This window comes from Pocillopora verrucosa, chromosome 11 (assembly GCF_036669915.1).
Source record: "Pocillopora verrucosa isolate sample1 chromosome 11, ASM3666991v2, whole genome shotgun sequence".
Classification (NCBI taxonomy): domain Eukaryota; kingdom Metazoa; phylum Cnidaria; class Anthozoa; order Scleractinia; family Pocilloporidae; genus Pocillopora; species Pocillopora verrucosa.
In genome coordinates, this window is record NC_089322.1 from 7,604,371 (window position 1) to 7,629,270 (window position 24,900).

The following is a 24,900-nucleotide window of genomic DNA, read 5'->3' on the forward strand; positions in this document are numbered from 1 at the left end:
TATATAACAGTCCCGCTTGTAAAGGTTTGACCAAAACGAACTTCGAGATAAGGTGGGCAAAAGGGCGCCTTTCGATAGACACGTCTTATCGTCAGCCCAACACGAGATTACTAACTAAAATGCGGTTCTGGGTGGAACTTAAAGATCACGTCCCTAATGGACAGAAAATAACGTCACTACTGCGGTTTAACATGTTTAACACGAAACAAACTTATAACATATCAATGTCCGGTAGCAAAGGCGTGGCAGCCGTAACAAAAATTTCATAAAGCTTAACGGTATTGTAACGATACTAATAGACCAGTTGAGTAACTTTTCCTTTTCTTTCATGTTTTACCTGCGCCAATCAGCTGGCCGTAAGTATCATACATCTAAATCTATCTTTGTGTCGTCTGCTTGTAATATTGCTCGGATAACCGCATTAAAGGAATGGCATATTTTGAACGCGTCGCTCATAGTTGCCATTACGTTTGTATTGATTTGATTTACATGTAACTATTAATAAAATATCTAAGGGTGAGGATCTTTGAAGTATTAAAAAATGATTTCAAGAGATGGATTGAAACAACAAAAACGGAACAAAAACCAAAGTTAGCTGGTCACTTCCTGCTTGATAGGGAGGCTGTATGAGATATGGAGGAAAGAAACTAATCAAACATGTTCATCGATTTCAGTTTATTTTTTTTTCCATATATATTTACAAAGCCTTTCTGTCAAGACAGCTGAAATTCATGGATTTTCATGATATCAAAAATAGTATAATGCCGAGTCCTCGTCTCTTCATTTTTAAAAATAAATCTAAAAGTCAAAAGAAGGAAAAATGACATAGAGAGACCAAGGGTCAGCGGCAACTTTCACCTTTCTGGAGACAACAGGGATTAAAATTCATCATGGGAATCTGTGGTAGCAAGAGCTTGCGAGTTGCTCGTTTGTGTGCTTATCGGTTCAAATATATTTAGCGGAGGAGAATTTTGAGGCAAACGCACAACCTTAAGAGCTAAGAAGTATGTCTAAGTTGTTTGGATTATTTCAGGTTTTGTTTGTTTTCTCCCTTTTCTTACATACACAGGCTCAATATTTTATGTCTTTGAATTGAAATAATTTGTATTATCATACAGAAAAATGTGCAAACTACGAGTTCACTTGCGCAAATAAAAATTGTCTTGCTAAATATAAACGTTGCGATGGGGAAAATAACTGTTGTGATAACTCAGATGAACAGCAGTGCCGTAAGTTTGTTATCTCTGTCACCGTTGTCCTAATACTGCAGTCGCGTTTCCTTTAGGCTGATGGCTAACTAGTCAAGTTGTACTGTAGTAATCAGGTCGAGATACAAACAAATATTGAGAGCTGTCTCTCCGCCTTCTCTCTCTATCTCTATCTTTTCCTTTATTTAATAAATCGAATAATTAATAACAATAATTATAACATAGACCGAATAGGCAGAATTAGGCTTGTTCTTATTGTTGTTACTACTGACAATGTAATAGGTTTTTCTTCAATTTCCATTTTAGTTTCTTTTAAGTTACTTAGTTGTTTTGAGGCATTCATACTTGTGGGCGTGGAATTTTTTTTTTAGAAAGTTGTTTTTTTTTTAACAAAACTAACTGTTGAAAGTCTCTAATATCCAAAAAAAATTAGCTAAAAAAAGCTCAGTGTGTTTTTATGTTTTCCCATTAAGTTTTGAAATGAGGATAGTGAACATCCGGAACTTCTCGTAAGATAATTACCAAAATATGAAACGGTACGTACGAGTTTGTCACGTTATTTTCAGAGTTTCCTTTCGTTGCGTGCAAATAGCATCAATTTGAACTCTGCACACTACTAGTCGCTCTCTCCAATTGAGTCATTTAAATCAATGCCCTCCTAGCCTCCCAATTTGACAGATTGTTTTCACCTGAAGCCTAAGCTCGACAAAGGCAATTCACAATTGAATTGGATTTTCTCTTAGCAAGCCGTGCGGCCGTTTCACACGTTTTTCAATGGCCACAAGTAGTCTGACATGTTGCCTTTCTTTCTCCCTAGCATCGCCGCCGTGTAGCACTCCCGTGGATCTGGCATTTATCATCGATTCTTCGGGCAGCATTAGCATGAGAAACTTCAGGAGACTGGGGAACTTTGTCAAGGAAGTGGCGAAGAGTTTTGGCCCATCTCTAAACGGCAGCCGAGTGGCCATGGTTCTGTACGGTACCTCAGCCTCAGTGGAAGCTCGATTTGGCCAGTATACGGACCAGGAGGAGTTCGCTGGAGCTGTAGACAGTCTGCGTCACCAGAGAGGAATGACACGAATCGACAAAGCACTGGAACTAACAGCCAGCGACATCTTCGCTCAAAGGAGGTCGGGCGTGCCCAACATTGCAATGCTGATAACAGACGGTACCCAAACCGAAGTTGCCGACGCCAAAGGCCTAAAAGAGGCTTCCGAACCATTGAGACAGGCAGGTGTTCGTGTGCTAGCCGTAGGTATTGGCAGGGGTGTAATCAAAGAAGAACTTCGACTGGTCACGGAGAGTGACGAGGATGTTGTGTTGGTGGCTAACTTCATAAACCTGCTGCTGAAACTCAGCAATCTGATCAGCCAGGTCTGCCGACTTGCAGGTGAGCATCATCAGAAATCTGTTCGTGGCACCAGGGCTGCTGGGGCTTGATAAGCAGGGCAAATGAATATCAATTGAAGGGCCGTAAGTAGCTTTCGTCCTTATCAGTCGGGTTTTTTTTTTTTTTTTTTGTCGTCGTCGTCGTCGTTGTTGTTGTTATTGTTGTTATTGTTGTTGTTACTTTGGTCTTTGTATTGCCTATTTTTCCCTGTTTGCTTTGGCCTTTTGTTTTTGCCTTTTGTTTTCGTTTTTTGTTTTCTTTTAATTGGCCTTTCCATTAATGTTAAAAAAAAAATTACTTACTATCAAAACCTGTGTGAGGTCGGGCGCTCGATGGAAGTGAACATCTGGGACTTCTCGTTAGATAATTACCAAAATACGAAACGGTACGTACGAGTCTGTCACGTTATTTTCAGAGTTTCCTTTTGTTGCGTGCAAATAGCATCAATTTGAACTCTGTACAATACTAGTCGCTCTCTCCAAATAAGTCATTTACATCATCAATCGTCTTCGTTCATCGTCACCATTTAAACAGAATAAAATGTAGGCGATTTTCTGTTGAAAGGTAAACCTAATGTAACTAAAGTGCGGATTAATTTTTTGGAGCGTGCACATCCCGTTTTTGGTTGCGAGTTTCATTTCGATTCATTGGTATATGGGCAAACACCATAACTTCGAAAGAGGAAAAAATTGCGTGAAGATGTACTTATTAAGAGGATAGGTGGGCCGGACAGATAAAGGTTTGGCTCGAGGTTATACTAATGCTTATTATCCGGTCCGGCCCGACCAAACTTAGTCAATAAACATTTTACCACCAAGTGTTGAAGATTTCGAAATTTTTGTCTCAACCTAAATAGGATGTACTTGCATATAAAAGAAGGGCGCGCGGGTCCGTACGGGTCATATGATGATTAAAATTACAATACATGCCTCCACATGAGTTTCGGGTGTAATTCAGGTAAATCGTCCGCTTTGAAGGGTCTCAATGGGTTTAACTGTCAGCCATCAAACAGCCCAAAGTTTAATCATCAACCGTCAAAAAACAGTTCAGTTTTAACCTTCAAACGTTCAAAGGTCTTTTAGATCCTTCCACCTCAGCCGCTTGCCACGAACAATTCTAAATATCGAAGTATTTTTGCGAATGATAGTCTTCAGGTTTCCAAATACATTCACTTCATAACAAGAGATTATATTCTCGTGCTTCGGAATTATTTCCAATGATTTTTAACTTGGTAGTTCAATATTTAAAAATATCTTTCTAATCGATAACTTATTGCCGACTATGTCACGCCACGCCTTGTCTTGCTTGCAGAACCGGCGTGATTATTTGCGTCTCAGTGGCGAACGGAGACAAGCGTTAGGCGAGCGCGAGGGAGGAGCGCAAAAAAATAAATACTTCCCACACTTCCACCATTCCTATCAAATTGATTAGTGAATATCATGTGATAATCGAATATCTTTCAACAAAAGCGTAGCGTATCATGTTCTATGGACGAAGCTATTCGAGATGCCCTTAGAGTAATTCCAAACAAACCAACTGTAAAGGACAGGCAAAGGAAATGCATCGCTGATGTATTTAAAGGCACATAGCAAAGTAAATTGGGAATACGAACAGAGTTGGCCTTAAAAAAAAATAAAATCAACCGTAAACAATGAGATGGGAGATTTAGGAGATTTATCCTCCGAAGGTAGCAGACGCACTAGGTTTACAAAACTTGTCCGCATACGCATTTGAAAACACCAAAATAACTATAAAGATTTATTTACGTTCAAATATATCACCTTCTTATAGGTTTCGCTCGCATAGAGGCATATGTTTACTTGTAATCGTCATTTCTTTGGAGAAAATGTTGCCTCGACATAAAACCATGTTTGTTGTAGTCTCCGCCGGTGTCTGGGGAAAAAATAGCTTGAACAATTGGTGTAAGTTCAGGGTACAGCTGGTTTTGCCCTTCTTTTTTTTGTACTCCTCCTTCCGTACGTGACTCACACTTCGTGCTCGCTTCGTGCTTGCCTCCGTTTGTCTGAAAAACACAGAAAAATATTGCGCCTGTTCTGCGGAACCTGGCCTCCTCAATGAAATAAAGGATTAATGATTTCCTCTTTCTTGCCTTTCTTCATATCACAACGGATGGCAACAAACAAACTCATCAGTCCGTAAGTACCTATTTATTGTATTGTGTACATTTTGGTCTTGCTGTTTAAGCTTTAACCTACTAAATTGATTAAGGCGTATTTAGATCGTATTTTCATAAATTTTGATTTGGATATATCTGGCCTAACCACAGGCAGCCCAAGCTCCAGAAATAAGAGTCACGGCGAAATTATAAGAGTTTGTATGGGAATATCTACGACAACTCTAAGGAATAAAATAATACAATCAATTTCTCAATAAAAATACCTCACCTTACTTCCACAGTGCATCGCTTGTTATCTGACCGTTTCTAGGTTTATTAACGTAGTAAGCGGTCAGATAACAAGCGATGCACTGTGGAAATAAGGTGTGGTATTTTTATTGAAAATTTGATTGTGTTCATTTTTTTTATTCCTAAGAGGTCTAAGAGCGATCGTAAATATTCCCATACAAACTCTTATAATTTCGCCATGACTCTTATTTCGCGAGATGATCATCTCACAGTTGGAGCTTGGGCCGCCTGTGGTCTAACAAACTTGTTCCGTAACATTACCTTAGGTCAGGCTGCAAGTATTACAAAATATTCTTTTTTCTTGTAAGGGAGAATTTGTTTAAAGATCTGTTCTTCGGTGTAATGATATTAAGAGCGTAATATGCCGTTGATCTATGTTGTGACGATAAACTGGACTTCGCGGGAAACGTACAAAACGGGGGAAATTAACTCGGTAGAGAGCACTCGGCTTACGAGAACGGAAACTCGTCACACGGAGATCTACTTCGGCACACGGAGATCTACTTCGAGCGAGCTTGTGCGGACGTCAAGGAAGAGACAGCGTTTTTTTTCCACTGCAGACTTTATTCGTCGAGCACTCTAACATACATCATGCCAGAGTCAAAGTTTCTGCTTATCTATGCAAGGTTGGTGTGGAAACTATCGTATGAAAGGAAATTAAAGTTACGAGTATAAACTCAGCTGCCAACTACCATGAGAACCAATTTTTCCAGAAAGATCATAACACTTATATTTACCTAAAAATTCCATCAGTAATAAATGAAAAAAGTGCCCACATGCAGGTGCATAATGAAAGCGAGTAACGAGCAAAATACAAAAGCTACTTTGGTTTTTATACATTTTTTTGACTTACTAGAAGGAAAACCCGGATAAACCCGAATATTTTAAATAGGAAAGTATACGAATACATATGGAAGATTAGCGAATATATTTGCCCAAAAAAACCCACGAAAAACACTCTGTGTAATATTTTATGATATACATTAACAATTCAATTTTTTTCGGCTATAGTTTTTTTTAACAATGATAACAATAATTTGAGTAGAACAATTCATTCATCTTTCTTGATAGCTCAACCGGTCGAGTCAAAGAACGAATAGAATACAAGAAGTAAATTAAAACGTGAAAAACAAAACCCGAATTGAAACAAAACTTGAACTAAGTAATTTTACACATGAATTTTTCCCTTAACAACATTTTACAATTGCACTATGCTGAAGCACGAAAAGTTTATCCTCGATGTAGAAGCCTTGCGACCAAACCGTGACCAAAACCGTTACTGGGAGACCAGATTTCATGAGTAATGTTAACTCGAAGGCTACAGAAACCCCGCTAGAAGCAGACTCACCAAGACTGGGGACCACTACATCGTCGCTGGGAGACCCTTCGAGTTAGCAATTCCTGCAACTGAATGGGATACCTTACACAGCGAAACAGTTTCCAGGATACCGAACGATGACGCTCGAAAACACAGGATTTGGCTTAAAAAAAATCAAAGAACACTACGCTGGTGCATGAAGTTTGATGCAAGACCGCTACCATTTCTAAGCAAAAATGTCACAAGCAGACCAAACCTGCATTTCAACGTAAGAAACCGCTATACGTACTGCCGCCGGGCGATGATCGTTTGGCGTGAACACGGAAGAATTTATTAGGGGTAAGTTTCTCTTCGGTCTCAACGAATCCTTCAGTCGCTTCCGAGAAGACATATTTCACAGAGCCGGAGATGGCCAACGGAAACCGAAGGATCCCCCAAATCACTGGGAGCCCATTTCAAAGCTGGATGCGGTCAAAGCGGCCCTGGGTGTGTATGAAACCACTGGCCAGCTGGTAAGGGCATCTCAACCGAAAGCGAGAACCAACCCCCACCAAACCGAGAAAATACGGAGCTGCTTAGACCCTTCCCAGACCCTCAATAAAGCCATTCAATGTCCAAAGTATATCATCTCCACCTTGGAAGAAAACATCCACAAGCTGCATGGAAGGAAAAGATGTCAAATAGGCAAAATATACCCTTGTCCTTAAGATCATCTCTGATGACCACGATGTTCACACCATGGGATCGCTACAGAGGGATTAGGCAACCATCTAGCATATCCTCTGCATCCAAAGAATGGCAGCGCCAAATTCATGTGGTGCTTGATGGTCTCCTAGGCTTTAGTATTACCGAAGGTATCTTAATCCCTGGCTGAAGCGCCAATGACGTCCAATCGACCACGACTGCATCCTTATCGCCGTGCTTGAGGGATTTGAACAACGTCATGTCAAGCTGAATGTCAACAAGATGAAATTCCATATCTGCAAAGCCACCGTCATGAGCCATGTTACCACTATGGATGGCCTCCAGCCCAACCCTGTTACAATTAAAGCTATAATCGCCATGCTCATTCCAACCAAAAGCCAAGCAGTGCACCGATTGCTTGGGTTTATTAATTACCTGGCTAAATTCTGTTCCCAACTTAGCAGCGTCACTTAACTTCAATGCAACCTCAGCAAAAAGGACATACCGTTCCTATTGTCAACAAGGCACCAGCAAGCCTTTGATTCAGCAAAAGTCCCAGCCACCTCTGCAGCATGCCTGGCATACCTAACTGCGCCATTGATCCTTCAAGTGGACGCCTCAGACTATGGCCAAGGAGCTGCCCTCTTACAACCCATCAAACCTCACAGTAGCAGCGCCCTTCACTTGTCTTCTCTACGACCTATTACGTTCAGTAAAAGGCCTAACCACTACCGAGAAGCGCTATGCGCAAATCGAAAAGGATTCCCTGCCTATTGTTGAAGCTCTCAACACGCTTGAGCAATGGCTTTTGGGAAAATGCAACACAGAATCTATAAAGACCACCAACCCTTTTAGTCGATCTTCAAGAAGGATCTCGCCTTAGCGCCTAAATGTCTCCAGATGATGTTGCGTCTCCTACAGCGTTACAACTACTATCGTGTACAGAAAAGGTTCTCTCTTGCATTTAGCAGGCACAGTATCCAGAGCCCCATGTCAAGACGAAGCTGTCAACCCATCCATGTCAGACACCTACCATGTGTTTCACGTTCATCTTGCTCGCTTGGACCTCACCGGCCCTCACCGATACCACTCGCGAGCAATTAGGCAATGCCACATCATCATGCCCTGACATGCACTTGATGCAGCATTACCCCCTCAACGGTTCGCGAAGAACTCAGCATTGTAAATGATATTCTTCTTAAGTCTACTCGCGCCATCGTCCCTACCTCTCTCAGACCAAGTATGCTGAGCAAAATCCACTACTGCCATCGGGGAGCAGAATATTGCCTTCGTTTCACATAGAAGCATGTTTTTAGTCATGCCCTACCTGCTCCCAGTGTGCAAAGCAAGCCACCACTGACCATACTATCCCTTCCTGTCCCTACACGACCTTGACAGGTCATCTTGCAAGATATATTTGAGTTCCAACATAAGCCATACCTAGTTATCGTAAACCATTACAGTGATTTCTATGAGTTGGACCAGCTGATAAACACTCAATCCACTACCATCTTCGTGCTCACCAAAGCCCAATTTGCCCGCCACGGCATCCCAGTAAGTTGGTTGACAGACAATGACCCGAAAGCCAAAGAAGTTTAATGACAACGAACCTTACTAGAAAGTGGGCTGACAGAGTACAACCTCACAAGAGCACTCCATATCCTCAGTGCCTTCCTTTTGTAACATTTTTCTTCTTTTTCTTGTTATTATCTTGTTATTATTGAACAATGGGTCACATTAATTTTGTCTTGGACTTCGGAGACAATATTTGTTTGTATTTGCATATGTATGTATATATATTTTTTTTTGGCGAGGGAGGATGTCATGTCATCGTTGCGTTACTCGCGCATGATTGCATCACATTCTAAAGTTCCCGTATCAACGCGTGCTCGGGGGTATGAATAAATTAGTTCATAATGTCTGCCCACGTATTTATTCATCGTCAATCTAGATAGTATACTGCCTAACAAGCACACTTATAATTTCCATCTATTTTATTTTTAAGTGTATAAATAAGCTCTCTAGAGTCAGAATCTCATTCCTTAATTTGACTATTTTTTCATTGTATTTTTTATAATGTTCGCCGAGTGCTTTCCTTTGAGCGGTTGCCTATTTACACGTTTTTTCTCGTGAGATATAGTTTTTGTCTTCTTCACCAAGACTTTGTGTAAAGTATTCCGTAAGAGAGTTGTCAAAGGCGGACATTAGTGCAACTGTTTATAGTGGCTACAACAATATCGACGGTTTCGACTCTTCACGAGTCTCTTCAGCTTTTGTTTGAAGATGGTGTTGCAATAGCAAGGTCTTTCAGGGAAAGGTAGAGTGGTGTTCTCAATTCCGTTCCCGAGTGGAAATTGCTTCTGTGACTTTTTTATACGTAGATCGTTAGGCTTGAGGATCGAGTTTCCATTATTCCTATTGGTCTTTGATGTTGGTTAGGAAACCAATAAGGAGCAGGCCATTTCGATCTCACCCGATCTGAAGGTGAGAGTGAGTTGTTAGGAAGGCCTTTTCTGCTGCATAATTCGCTCGAAAAGCTACTAAGACTCATAATTGAAATTTGTTACGGTTTCCCGTAGTGTTTGTTTCCGTTCCCCCAAAAAGGAGGGGCTTAAAATGTTGTTTTTTAAGCTATAGTTTGTGTATCGTGCATTTGTACATTAACTGATTATACACGTCAGAGTGTTTTCACATAAAGGACGGGGTCTGTCTGGAAACTATCAACATTAGAATCAAGGTAAAGACAGACCGGCACGGATTCCCCATCGCATTATCGCCTTCAAATTATATTTTTGCTCTTACAAGTGTGTCTCGATAAGTTTATTGCAAACCCTACGGCATCGCGCCGAATACCAAATCAATGAGTCTACCGTAACCAAATGTTAACATAAGCATTAAAAGTAATTATAGAGAAAGGTAGAAATATAGACTGCACCACTCTCTTACATACTTTAACTTTTGTTAGATGATCCAAACACGTCGTCTGTGCTTTTTTATCAAATGTTTTTGTTTACAACATTGTTAGTGGATGGTGGCTGGAGTGAGTGGAACTCCTGGAGTATCTGTACCAAGCCAGTTGGTGGTATACAAACAAGACAGAGAGAATGCGCCAATCCAGAACCAGCATATGGTGGGAAAAACTGCGATGGGACCGGAGCAATGCTAAGAGAATGTAACAACATGTTCAGTTGCCAAGAAGGTAACATACAAACTTCAAAATTTAGGAGTTCATTATAAGTGAGAAATCCTTCATGAATGCACAAACTCTGTATATGTATGGAATTCACTATGCTTTTCTTGAAAGAAACAAAACAAGTCTCCACTATCATTAGTACTACAATATAGGTACTAAATTCTCGGAGCAAGCTTTCGCTGATATTTGTGGTCGCTCTGTAAGAAGTCTGCACTATCTGCGCAATGGCGATTACAAATTTCGTTGGACTGCCCGTAAGCAATACCTTTTTAGCTAATGCGGTAATGCTAACTATCATCTAATGATAAGAAATATGTTTAAAAATGCGAGGGCCTCAGTTGCTAAAGAGCATTTTGGCATTGACCTGCTGGCAAAGAAAATCATGTTAGCTAGAAAGGAAATTCTTCCACCATAAACTGAAAAGAAATATTTCAACAAAGCAAGAACTACTGTTACTAGGTAATTATATGGGGACATCATCAACACAATAATTTACCTATGCTGGAGTAGTTCATGTTGTTTATCGTTATCCTTATTTATCAATTTATTTTTTTAACACTTGAAGAATTTCCCCTGCGTTTTGAAACAGAGAAGAACCCATCTGTCGGTACTATGAAGATATTCTCAAACAGCAGCTGGCAAAAGCTTTGTACCAGTCAATGGGATGAAGCAGATGAAAATTCAACCTGCATGGCCATGGGCTACTATAGCAACGTTGTGTATGCTAATGGCACATGGTACCCAGAACGTGGCAATGCTTCCGAGATGTCCACCCACTACAACTGTACCATTCCCACCACATGTCAAAACAACTTGAAAAAGAAACAACAATTTTGCAAAGGTAATAATAAATTGCACTCATGTAATATCCACATAATCTCCAAAGATGGTAACTTGATAGATTTACTCACACTCCAGGGAAGAAAACTTTCCCGAGATCAATGATTGTTCATCTTCGGGTATCTTTTAGGTTCTAAAAAGGTATATATCGCTAAAAATCTAGTGAGTTTCTATTGTTTACACCCTAAGACGATTATAGTTGAATTACTGCCGAGAGAAGAACCTAGCTGCGCAGTTTTCTAGATTATTCCGTGAGAAATGCTTTAAAAATGAGGTTCTAGTTTAAAATGTAAATTACCCTTTTGTGTTCTCCGAAAGTAAACGTTTTCGGGCAAAGAAAACATGTCTTGAATGTTTCCAAATATTTTGAAAAAAATATCTAGTTTTACAAGTTAAAACTCAGTTACGAAGCAATGAAAAAGAGGTTTGTCGTAAAACATTGCAGCGAGGAACCACATCGTGACAACGAACGATGCGGCCAACGTTCGAATAATGAATAATTTGCACCCAGAATTTCCCTTAAAACAAAACACTTAGACTGGCATGAACTATTTATCATTTCGTGATTTATAGCCATTCTTGATTCTTGATAATTAGTGTTTTCCATCTTAACGGATTGAACTTTTTGTAATTTCATAAGTCCCTGTTCGCTTGAATGGCGCAAATGTGGAGTATGGAGGAAGAGTGGAAGTGTTTTACAAGGGGAAATGGGCAAAGATATGTAAGAATAAATGGGACCTTCATGATGTCAAAGTTATTTGTCGTCAACTTGGCTTTGAAGAGGCTTTGGCGGAATTTATTGGGTCAGACATAAAGGCTGAGGGAATACCTTTTGCAATGTCCGATGTCTCTTGCACCGGAGAAGAGTTTGAACTTGCATTATGCGATCGCATTGATGGGAAGTTAAATATTCCACCTCAATGTCAATCGGATGACAAGGGTTCTCAAGCGTTGTGTCAACCAAGTAAGCAACTAAATTTTTAGGTGTGATTAGTTATGCTGGTTTTCGTGTTTGTCAATCTTCTTCCCATTGACCTTCTAAAGTAGAGGGAAATCAGAGTAAATTGAGATACACAGATGACCAGAAGACCATTTCTCAAAACATTCTGCTGAAGTATAACTCGCGGACAAGCATATAACTGTTCGCAGATTTTATACTTTATATTTTATATTTCGCATACTTTGTAGCCCAATATATCCTAATAATTGTGGTGTAGTTTTTTTGTGAAAATGCATTTCAGTTTTCGAGAAATTATTTTTTTCGTTCGACCGCTCAAATATGCAAATTTTCACCCTGTTGTGTGACTTCATGTAACGAATTTACTCGACCTTCGATAATCCTGTCAACATAATCCTTTGTTTTATCATCTAAACTTAATCCCCTGTCATTATTGAAGCTGGCAAAAAAATATGTACTTTTTGGTGAATATCATTGTCCGACATACTTTTCCTATGTCGAAAAGTAGCACCAAAACAAAGACAGTTTTAACAATGACCGATATGACAGAATCTACTGAGCTTCAAGCTTTTAAAAGGCAAATGGATGGTTATAAAGTTACTGTAAAAATGTCCTTGTGTATTTATGTTGTTCTATGGTGAGACGAACTCAAAGTCCGGCACTAAATTTAGGGTGTGTTTACATTGAGGTGGGGGACCTCAAGTCGCCTGTCCCGACAATTTCTTATTTTATTTTGATCATGTTTACATGATAGGTGGGGTGACCCGCCTGGGCGGGTTGCCCGGTCTGCCAGATAGGGTAACCCTGTCAGCCGGGGTGACAATTTGCCATGTAAACGTCTCAAGGTGGGGTAACCCGCCTAGCCGGGGTTGCGTTCATGACAAAAAGCGTGTATCACAGATAGTGCACAAGACTTCTGGAAAATTCATAATACCATCTTGTGCAAAATTACGGTCAATACCCACCCTGTCAGCACCTAACAACCCGCTTTTAACTGCTACGCTGCTACTGAAACAACGATTAGTGGCCACAAAAGTGACATTCAAATATTGTCAATTCAACATAAAAAAAATCTTCATACAGGGTAAATATCCATTTGTGTTGGGATCAATTATTGCGTGACACAACTTAAGACCTGGCCTCCTGGCAAGAAGTAATACCGAAGCGTAATATAGTAACCGAAAGAGCTTATTGGTCTCATAAAATCATAAATAAACAAGGTAAGAGTGTTATGTTAGATTTTTTTACAAATTGTAGTGATTTATGCCAATAAACGGTGGCGAAAAGTAAGCAAATTTTGCTGGACTTTGAGTTCGTCTCACGATAGAACAACACAAAAACACAAGGAAATTTTTACAGTAACTTTATAACCATCCTTTTTAACTCGCTCTTGCGCGCATGCTCACTCGCTCGATTGGTCGATTCCTGTAAACTTTTTTTCGATTTTAGGCTTTTGAGTGCATTTGATAGTTTTTGGCGAGTAATAAACAAACGAAATGGGGACCTTTGTTACTAAGAATAGGGGTGGGTTGAAAAAGAAGCCAATGATAATCTTAAAACAGTTTATATTTTTCGTTTTAGTTTCAACAAGCGGCGCCAGCGACTGGTAGGCGTGCGAGGATTCACACTGAAATAAGAGAACAACCCTCGTTTTTTATAAAATTGTAATTTACAATCCTTGAACTTGAAAACAATCCGAAGACTCATTAAAAAATATCACTTACTCCGAAGCGCTCGGAGTTTACAGGTTTTCAAAAGCTCTTCTGTTATGGCGTGAGATTGGGACAAAATCGATCATTACATTTCGTATCGTGTGTTTTTTCTGTATGAATCAACAAAAGGTGCCGGCGACTGACGAGATTACAGGTTAACACGAAAATCAAATAACACCTAAACAAATAATTTTGGCTACCGATTTTCAGTGAATTTTTAAAGAACAATTTTCTTTTAAGTTCCAAGACAGTTTGAAGATTCAAAATAAATATTACGTACTAAAATGCGAAAGTTATACACCACAGAATTGATAAATAGCCTGAAATGAAATTCTATCTTGTTCTTGATTATGCGTTGCCTAGCACGTGACCAAAATCTACCCAAGCGGAAATCCAAAATGACGGTGGCAGTCTGGGCTTAGTTATATCACTCAAAACTCGTTCCCGTTTAACTCATTTGATAAAGAAGGAATCATTAATGTTTCCATTAAGACAGCATTGCCTTGATTTTCCAATATTTACAATGATAGACAGTAATTTTCACTTTTCACCCACATTTACTTCCAACCTTTTCTTTTGAACCAGAAACAAAAACGATATATGTTTAAAACACATGACATCATTCACCTTTGTCAAATGTAATAGCATGATCATTTCAATTGTAATGCCTTCTTATCCCAACGTTACTTTGTTTCATTGCTACATTAGCGAACACTGAACTACTGCTCGTACTCTAAATATGACAATCAACCACAAAATTCCCTAAACCAGATAACATTAAAACATAATCCAAAAAATCATGTAAATTATCTGTCAATTCACGAGTTTGCTCACAGAGCACTTTGATTTTTTTTGTAGAAGCTCAGTAGATTCTATCATATCGGTCATTGTTTAAACTGTCTTTGTTTTGGTGCTACTTTTCGACATAGAGGAAGTATGTCGGACAAAAATATTCACCAAAAAATAAATATTTTTTTGCTAGCTTCAATAATGAGAGGATTAAGTTAAGATGATAAAACAAAGGATTTTGTCGACAGAAATATCGGATGTCAAATAAATTCGTTACATGAGGGCAATATTCACGGTGAAAATTTGCATATTTGAGCGGTTGAACGAAAAAAAAAATTTCTCGAAAACTAAAATATATTTTCACAAAGAAACTACACCACAATTATTAGGACACATTGTCTACAAAATATGAAAGTTGGAGTGAAAGGAAATTTTGGGTGACTTGCCGTTGCTTGTCTGATGCATGTTGACATTAGCTCTTAAGAATCTTACCCTCCTTTTAGATGATTCAGCTTGGCCTTGAGGTGAAATGACGTTAGCTAGGGTGTACACGACTTTCATGAATGTAATATGACTGCTCATAAAATCACTTGACTTCAGTTAAGGGTTACCTGATTTTTTTTAATGGGTGACATAACCATTTTTGGATGCGATATAAAGGTTACATTACTTTAATAATGGCTGATATGACTTTGTTTGGAGTAATGTAACTTAGTTTTCAGTACGATAAAGTTAAAAAATTTCTCAAGTTAAGCTTTAGTACAGGTAAATATATTCAATTTTTCTATCTCTTCTTGTAGTCACTGTGTTAATTACACAAAATTTGACTTATTTTGACAAAACCTTCCACACCGGACCATTTTTTTTTGCAGAGAACAAGAATGTGTTGAAAGGAGTTGAACTCTATTTTGATATTGGCAGCAGAGAAAAGCTTCATTGCTCTATAAACAATAAAACCAATCACGCTAGATGGGTCATCAATGGGCGAAAGCTTGAAATAACAAACTCTACTTCTCAAAGAATCAGGGCTGGAGACAATGGTGATCTGTTCATTGATGATGTACAGCTGTCTGATGGAGGAATATATGAATGCCAGAGATTGGAATATGTTCAATATAACATTGTCTACATTAATGGTATGAAAAAACAAATCTTCTTATATTGTAGAAATAGGCTTAACATGCATGACAATGTCATGCAAGACAAGTACACCTCTGACCTTTCAAAAGTGTAGCTACGATATTAGTACTTTTCATTACTCCTTTCAACAGCAAGATTTACTGAAAAGACGTTGGACCAACAAACCTTTATTGCGTACGAGTCTGGCATTATAAGCTGTAGTGCTGATGGAAAACCAAATCCCCAGATTTCTTGGAGTAAGAAAGGAGGAAAGCCCTTAGACCCGAAACGATTCACTCCATTATCCAGTGGCAGCCTGCGTATTGGTCCTGTAAAGCCTAAAGACAATGGAACATTCACTTGTACCATGAAACAAACTAAAGGAGCAAAGAGGGTTACAAGCAAAGATAAAGACATACTAGTGAGAGTTATAGGTGAGGGACCAATGAAATAATATATAGAAGGTCATAAATTCAGGTCTTCAAATGTGATTAATTTAATTTACTCAATTTCAAAACCTTTTCGGTGTTCATATTCGCAGCTATGTGAGGCGACATTTTATCGTGAATATGTTCGTTTGTTTTAGTTGTTTGAAAGTAGGGTGTCATGTTAAAAAAATTATACTTAGGTTATTTGTCTAGGTGTAGTTCCTCGTCATAACTCAAATTAAGTGCCCTTTGATAAAGTTTATAGTTTCTTTTCAAACTGGTAATGTGCCTTAGTCGACTTCGGTTGGTCGTAGTGACAAATTCACTTTCTGAATGCAGTATAATCGTTTGTCTGGCCATTAAGTCACTTTGGATATGGATCGCGACTTTTTGACTGCATATTGTGTCTTCTTCGTGCTATAAGGTTGGTAGATATGCATGACCTTATGAAACTCTCTGTTTGGCTGTGATTGGCTGGAATCCCACACAGGCTTCGATTGGCACACTTTGACCAAATGTTCTTCCGAAGTCCGCTGTCGCAAAGTTATCCTGTTTTTGTGTTTCTTGTGGTCAGCATCCATGTTTCTGGGATGTCTGCCCCAATGTCCAATTTATGTCCTAACAGGCAAAGTCTTATATGGATGGCCTCTTTTACCCTGCATTTATAATAATAGGATCACTTTCAATGAACTCTACTTCAGTCCAAAGGAGGTGGTTTCCAGGTGTCTTCTGAAACTGCAAAGGCCTGTCTTGGCATGTCGTTTCTCGATCTGCGATATTGCTCGTTTAACCTCACTTCCATAGGTCTGCCTGTTCCGCTGATGTAAACTTTGCCGTACCTACATGGAATCTTGTAAACCACGGGCTCTTGTTTTAAAGATGCAGCGCCATGGATGGCGGGTGTATTGTTACTATCTGTAACATCAGTGAAGTGAATGGCATGCTTTCGGTTCTTCAAATGCTGTGGGAAGCTATCAGCGTTTTCGCGAACCAAGATTGTGAATGGGTCATATACATAGCGTTTCCAGATCCTTCGCTGGTAAGATGATAAGGTTATCGATTGCTCCTATGACTCTTTATGTGGAGATTAGCAATAACGGCGGACACCAGACTCCCCATGGCTGCGCCCTCAATACGAAGTTCGAAAGGTTCGCGATCTGACAAACGATTATACTTCATACTAAGCGCTACTAGTACTGTCATCATCAAATGTTCATTAAGTTACGTCGTCTAATGTATTCAGTGTAAATGATATAGGAATACATCCGATTTTCCAAGAAAATGTTATTAATTTACCTTTTAGTTCGACCAAAAGTGGATATTTCTGGAGCAAGCGATCGCATCATAGAAGGAAGCAGTGTAAACTTGACGTGTAAAGTTGTGGCGGGTCGGCCTGAACCACAGATCACCTGGTTCAAGAATAATACATTGCAAGGACAGAGTTTGTCTCTCTTCTTTTCTGAGATAAAAAAGGAGGACGAAGGGCGGTACACTTGTAAGGCAGAGAATGAAGCAGGCATTTCTACCAAAGACATTGACATTTCTGTAAAGGGTGTGTTTGTAAAGCTCACAACTGTATTATAAATCAGTCATGCAATTGATATGTCTACAGAGTGTGGATCAATAGTCAGTGGGCCCGACTCTAGATTAAGGTGTCTGGGTCTGAGCTAAGGATAAGGTAATTGTGGAAAACTATCAGAAAAATTAAAAAATGCAAGGGCTTTCAGCTATTATCTACGACTGATTCACCAGTGAGGACCAGGTTAGTTATTCATTGCGAAGAACTGGAAAGTCTTTACAATTGTTCCTTTGTTCCCACTCTTACAATTTGATGATTTCATGGCTAAGTTAGTAATATAGCCTGACTGACATGGTTTTTGGAAGGATTTGTTTGATATGATCAAAAAGTGGTTCATTTTCTTCCTCTTCTTCTTTTTTGTTATTTATTATTTTTTCTTTTTGCGGGTGGGTGGGGGGGGGGGGCTGGGTGGTTTCTAATTTTGTAATTTGTGTTTACACCCTTACTTTGCAGTTCCACCTCGTGTTAGTAATGAGTCAAGAAATCTCATCATTGCATTGGACTCCACATTTACAAAAGAGTGTTATTTGAGAGGTGATCCACAAGTATCTGTCAACTGGACCAAGGATGGAGTGCTACTTAGTAAAAACAACACCTTGGTTATTAGACAAGTGACGTTTGAAGATAAAGGCTATTATGAATGTACTGCTAGAAATGATTATGGCGAAGCAAAATCTTCCTTCTGGATCGATGTCACAGGTAAATCCTATATTGTAGATTATGTCATTAATCAAACTTTTAACTTGACAAAGCGTTTGGTTTTGAAGTTTAAGCCAAATTTAAATAGAACTGTTTTTGTGATTAGCAAAACAATAAATGTAACTTGGAAAAAAGACGGAGACTCACCATCCGAAAGAGCAAAGACTGATACACCATTATGGTGTAAAACTTGAATTTTGTTAGTACTTTTACTACCGTCGAGATTTGTCTAATGGCCATATATTTATCTTACACAATCAGCTAAGCAAGTGCCCCGAGCTATGCAAAGTTTCAACACTTCGTGGTATTACATTGGTGGATCGGTGGTGGTAGCAACTGTCATTTCGCTAATTGTCTGGTATTTCTGCAAGCGTCGAAGGACGGGTGACGTCAATTTTTCCGTGTTATTTCAGATTTCTTTGTCTGAAAGTAAAAGAAGGAAATGTTTAAACTTATTTAACATGTCTGCTGGGAGGGATGGGGAACACTGAGCTAGAGTCTAAGAGTAGAGATATTTTTATATGAATTACTCGCGTCCGGCCAAAAAATGCTAATTGTAGAGTTTTTTCACATCTGTATATGTTTTGATAACAATTATAAACTCAGCAAATATCAAGTCATTCCTAATTTGTGCAAATTCAAATTATACTGCCATTACACAGAAATTTTATTAGAATATTCGATTTAATGAATTAATGCAAAGCTTTACCTTCTTTATCCCCTTTATTTCATCATTTGGAATTGCAGCTATGGCTCTGTAAGTCAACTATTTTAACTTTTATTCATCAAATTCATCGAAAAAAGAAAAAAAAACTACACCATTACCATGATGACGCAGTGCCTTTACTTTTATCGTGCTTATCGCGTTTATGATGCATTATTAACATTCATAAAGTGTTGTTAGAATCCGCTTCATTAGTTCCTTTGTTTAATTTCTTAATCTCATTAGTATCTTCCATCTATTTCCGGTTAGATTAATTCATAGATTAATTACTTTAAAAAAAAATGAAATGCGCGGAAAATTTCTGATTTTAAAACAAACTGTTTCTTGTTTAATTTTAACAAACGACGAAAGTAATGTTGAACTTCATCCGATTAACAAAGTGTACTTAAATAACAATAATTACTAATATGTTTTGTAAAAATCTATGCTCCTGGTTTTGTAAAAACATTGTTTTCTCACTATCGGGAAGAGAGATTATCTCGCCAATCAAGTTATCCCGCCAAATCAATTTTTTTACCCTCTGATTTCTCTTTTCTTTTTTTTTTAACCTGAAAGTATACAAAGTTGATTTCCTATATTTAGTCCTGATCAAGAGCAGGCAATTCAGATGGAGCCATTGAATACGGAGGTAGATGAGTGGGAGGTTGCGGTGAACCGTGTCCTGCTACAAGATGTCATTGGACGAGGGGCGTTCGGAGCCGTGTGGAGAGCTCTCCTGAGTTCACCAAATGGACAACCTGGAAATCGGACAGTGGCCGCTAAATGTTTCACGCGTAAGCCTCCTTAAATGTGTTCTATTGATAAATATGTTTTATTTGGGGAGGGGGTGGGGGAGGGAAGGGGTGGTCCAAAATTACTTCCCGACCAACGCACAACCCCCTCTTCTTCACTCAAGGCTACGCGCGGGAAACAAAAAGAGAAGGCGGGGGGAGGAGCAAAAAAACAAAGAAGATAATAAACCAGTTTGCTGCAATAATTCTTGTTTCCAACAAGTGGTGTAAAAGGTCACAATGCGCAACATTCCCCCCCCCCCCGGGGGGTGTTGCAAATACGTTGGTTCCTTCCTCTTGATCCGCTGCTGAATCCAGTAGGCTTTTTTTTCCTTCCTTTGGACCTATTCCCCTTATTAGTGACTGATTATCCCGGGTTGAAGGAGGCAGTCTAACAGACTGACTACACGGTGCTTTTCGCTGTCAAAAGACATTTACCGAACCAAAGTCAAGCATCTGCATTGATAGTAAAACTAAAGAAAGCAAGAACTATTGATAGGATTCAAACCTCAACTGGTTTCGATTCGGCCTTTGTACTCACTGTCAACTCAGCCGTGGCTGAGGTCAGAGAGTTGGGCAATCTGCTAGCTGCGAAAATTATCATTCAAACGGTAATAGGAAGATGCGAGGTTTGTAACTCTTCCGGATTCTTTCTGGCTTGAACTTGCGTGGAACAAATGCATTAATCAGAATGTGTCTGAATTAATTTATACTTTTGTTGTAGCCACTGCTGGAGAGGAAGGAAGGATATGTCTGATGAGGGAAATTGAGCTGGGGAAACTTATCGGTGAAAACGTTCCGCCAAACATTGTAAAGTTCATGGGCTGTGTTACGAAAGAAAGTAAGTACTAAGCGTACAGCATCTTTTCTAGGTATATGTTATTAACGATGGTACAAATGCTAAATAAACCCTCTCAGGACCTCTTAACATAAGTTCCGTTAACAAAATGTTAATGGAACGAAGTTTCTTTTTTTTTTTTGGCAACTAGACTGTTTTTCTCCAAGAGCATGAATCCATCGGCAGTTTGCTAAGATCTCGATCGGATAGCCTGAAATCTCGTTAAATGGGCTAACCGGCTTTTTAACCTATGGCAAATTTTTAAAAGTAAATTTTGATGAGGGTTGATAACGAAAAATGAGTCCTTCGTGTAGGCTAAACTGCTTATGAAGAAAGTCATCGGGAAATTTTTCTTTTTATATATACAGTAAGGAGCCTTGACGTGGGGTTTATTTACTTTTTCTTTTGTTTTACGTCACTTAAGTTCACCCAATACTCATCATGGAGTACATGCCATGTGGTGACCTGCTTGGTTACCTGAGAAAATGCCGAGGGGTGAGGGATCGGTATTATCTTGGTGAGGGAAGAGCCCAGGATTTGACCAACTACGATCTTGTGATGTTTGCCAAACAAATCGCCGCCGGCATGGTGTTCCTTGGAACGCGAGGAGTAAGTAGATTACTTTTCACGTGTCAATTCTAACTCAGAAAAATCTTTCAGAGATTTAAACTTTTTATTTTTCAATAGCTCGGATTTTGGCCAACATATTTGAGTCCTTTTGAATTTAGATAAAACCTCTAAGACCTTTTTTAGCCATGATGCTTTTTGTTGACATTAACAGGTCACAGTATATGTCAACAAAATAAGTCAAAAGCTATGATTATCTGGAATGGTATAAAATTAAGCTTATGTAGCTGTCAAAGATCGAGTATGCGCTGATGCTTCATTTTGCTGTTCGAAAGTAGAGTGAATAATATACATATATATATATATATACACATACATAATATATATATATATATATATCTGAAAGTTGGACAAATCAATAAGACAACTTTTCTCTGACTCTGAGTTTCACACTTACGCGATCATCAGACAAAAAGTGGTGTGTATAATATATATATATATATAATATACATATATATATATATATATACATATATATATATATATATTGCGTCGTTTTTCCTCTCATAATATTTATATATATATATATATATATGAAAGTTGGACAAATCCATAAGATATAACTTTTCTGTGACTCTGAGTTTCACACTTACGCGATCATCAGACAGATCAAGATCTGTAAACTCGTAAAGTTATGTCCTATTGATTTGTCCAACTTTCAGATATTCCGCGCTTTGCGAACGCATCGAGCGCCATACCGCAAGGATAGACTATAATCAAGGTTTATTATATATATATATATATATATATATATATATATATATATATATATGAGGGTTGACCTTATCACTGAGACATAACTTTCTGTGACCCAGAGTTCTAAATCTGTCTAATGTCGCGTAAGCGTGAAACTCAGAGTCACAGAAAAGTTAAGTCTTATTGATGCGAACGCATGGAGCACCATGCCGCAAAGATAGACCTATGACAAATATATATATATATATATATATATATCATATATTATATATACTATAATATATATACTATTCATGTACAAAACCTTATTGCGACACTTAAAAAAAATAAAGGGAAAAATGGAACTCCCTAGAAATCTGTAAAAGGAAACTAAGGTAAAGAGAGAACCATCTGTGTTTTTCTTTTTGGAACACAACGGGTCTTCTGTTGGTTTACCATTTCTAGATTTCATTTATTATCATAATTTATTATGATTATTAGCATAGTTATTCATGTTATCATTATTATTGTTATCACTAACGTTATTTTCGCTGTTGTAAAATTTTCTTTTAATAAAAAAAATAGAAATCTTGGTTTTGTCAGCATTAAATCATTATATGGGGCCGACTTAGTTTGAGCCCTTTTTTCGTTCGAATATACTCAGACGTTTGATTCACCGCTGCACTATATAACCTATCGTTTCTTAGCTTTTATATTCTGGCTCCTTACCTTCTGATAGATTATCCATCGTGACCTGGCGGCTCGAAACGTTCTCCTTGACAAAAACTATGTTTGCAAAGTGACAGACTTTGGTATGGCATATCAAAGCTTCAAGTATGGCCATGGAAATGCCAAAAAGGTAGAAAACATTTTTTTGTTGCTTCAGTGCGGGGTTTTCTGGAAAAAAGTTGTAAGCGTAAGCATATTCTCTGCACAATGTTAATGTACCTCGACTACCAACAGGGTTTCATAGCTCACTTTGAATTAAAAGAAAGAACCAAAACAAAACAGAGGTAGAAATAAACAGAATGAATACTCTGGCCTGGGCATCGGGATATGTCAATTTCATTAACGTTTTTTGTAAAGTCTCGCGAAAGGAGTTACATTTTCTGTTTTCCGTGACAGCTTTACGAAGGCTAACATTAGATTGACCTATAAGGGAACCAGAAATTTAGCTTTCTTTTCTCATTGAAACATATTTACATTATGCAGCTTCATAATTTTTTAAAGATGGCTTTGAAAAAAAAAGGACATAAGTTTTGTACGGCAAACGTTTATTGGTTGTTTCTCCAGGGATGTTTGCCAATCAAATGGACTGCACCAGAGATTCTGCTGGGAGAACTTGCTGGACTTTCTACCTTGAGTGATGTGTATGTGTAGATATGTATATTAATCCACCAAACTAACGAAATTACTACTTTGGATTTTCTTTGTCAATTCACGTTCAAAATTCACTCAGCGATTAATTGTAGAATATTTCTGATATGCTCTTGCCAGGTGGTCCTATGGAATCGTTCTGTATGAGATAGTTACCCTTGGTAAGCCAAGCTATGTTCAGTCAATACATTTAACGCTTAGAACAGCAATGCGCAAGCGCTATAGAAGTGATGCTATTTTAATTACTATTATTTTAATAAAGATTTGTTTTTACTTACTCCTTGGCCATTCATCACTGTAAAATTCTTTAAGCTAATTCTTTAGTTCTTACGTAATGTTCCTTCCTGTAACTTAGTTGTGACCGGTCTCTGTAGAGTTGATAAATTAAGAAATGTGACATGCATTTGTCCTTATCCTTTGACAGGAGGAATTCCGTACGACGGATGGTCAGAAGGTATGGTGGTTGCAGAGGTCACCAAGGGATATCAGATGCCAAAGCCCGATCATGTTGATAACAAACTGTGAGTTGCAATTTTTTATCATAATACCAACGTGTTCCTAAAAAAAACCTAAGATCCAAGACGACATATTTTACCGTTCTCATTGCTGAAATCTTTGCAATAAAGCAACTGAACTACAATCATATCAGTAGGTTTCCGTTATGTGAATGTGAACCAGGAGCATACCGTATTCAGCGAGATGCGGTGTGGACAATTATGACATTAAAATGTATTGGAAAAACATCAGAGCGAGTGTAGTAGTGTGATATGTTCAAACGTCCCAGAACATGCCTAAACCATTGCCTATACTATTTTCAATAAAAGGACAAACCTTAACCATTGCCTATACTATTTTTAATCAAAGATTCCAGTAGGAGGACCTTACTGGTATTCTTTACACAATCCATAAAAAGGTAGTTAAGAGTATACCATGAGTGTTAAATTTCAGGTATGATATCATAAAAGGTGCTGGAACCGTAACCCTGACTTCCGTCCTCCTTTTGAAAGCCTGCGACAAAGAATGGACAATACATTCGTGAAGAGGTTTGTTTCTAGAATTGACAACTTCCTCATATTTTTTGCTTTTTAAAGACTCGAAAGCTTTTCAAACTTCTTACCTTGCCCCATGTGTTGGGAGCAATACTTAGTAGCTTTGGTTTTATTTCCGGTCGCTTTATAAAAGCTTCAGCTGAGACCATTCATACTTCTGGTAAGAGACATTTCCAGCCCGTCCAGGCCATTTACGGGCATTTCAACTCGCTGGCTCCTTCTGATATTTATGGCGGTTGTTATCGTATCAGGGCATAAATCTGGTCAGTTCTACCCACCTACTTGCAACTTCTCTATTTTCAGAGAGGAAATAGGAAACTCACTTAGTATATCCGCGACTTTAAAACCAAGAGATTTTCAGTACGCCGGTGGACAGTGATCGCACTTTTCATGCTTGACTTTTCAGTGTTTTAGCGCTCTGCATGCATAATGTATTACCCTCATTTGTTACTTTTGTTCCTAAACATACGTGGAACTTCTTAACTTGGCGCTTATGAC

At 38.5% G+C, this 24,900-nt stretch overlaps 2 protein-coding genes across 2 annotated transcripts in view; both read left to right on the top strand.

The window, feature by feature from the left end:
• Window positions 1-10,108: 10,108 nt before the first annotated feature.
• LOC131786807 (fibroblast growth factor receptor homolog 1-like) lies at window positions 10,109-23,878 on the top strand. Its single transcript, XM_066174600.1, has 16 exons — window positions 10,109-10,224; window positions 10,784-11,059; window positions 11,699-12,022; window positions 15,390-15,653; window positions 15,789-16,070; window positions 17,368-17,616; window positions 18,097-18,342; window positions 18,604-18,726; window positions 19,090-19,099; window positions 19,649-19,839; window positions 20,561-20,677; window positions 21,099-21,283; window positions 22,716-22,835; window positions 23,270-23,346; window positions 23,474-23,514; window positions 23,778-23,878. The coding sequence occupies exons 1-16, from the start codon at window positions 10,185-10,187 to the stop codon at window positions 23,876-23,878; spliced, it is 2,646 nt and encodes an 881-aa protein (XP_066030697.1). The 5' UTR covers window positions 10,109-10,184.
• A 405-nt stretch (window positions 23,879-24,283) lies between these two features.
• LOC131800258 (DDB1- and CUL4-associated factor 1-like) overlaps window positions 24,284-24,900 on the top strand; it is a 12,546-nt gene continuing 11,929 nt past the window's right edge. The window contains exons 1-2 of the mRNA XM_066173945.1: window positions 24,284-24,301; window positions 24,445-24,562. Of these exons, the coding sequence (XP_066030042.1) occupies window positions 24,284-24,301; window positions 24,445-24,562 (136 nt within the window). The remainder of the gene's footprint in view (window positions 24,302-24,444; window positions 24,563-24,900) is intronic.

Coding starts and splice junctions, on each gene's coding strand:
- LOC131786807 (XM_066174600.1), top strand. CDS start 10,185: ATGCTAAGAGAATGTAACAACATGTTCAGTTGCCAAGAAG. Junction 16,071..17,367: donor CATACTAGTGAGAGTTATAG/GTGAGGGACCAA, acceptor TTTACCTTTTAG/TTCGACCAAAAGTGGATATT. Junction 19,840..20,560: donor GGCCGCTAAATGTTTCACGC/GTAAGCCTCCTT, acceptor CTTTTGTTGTAG/CCACTGCTGGAGAGGAAGGA.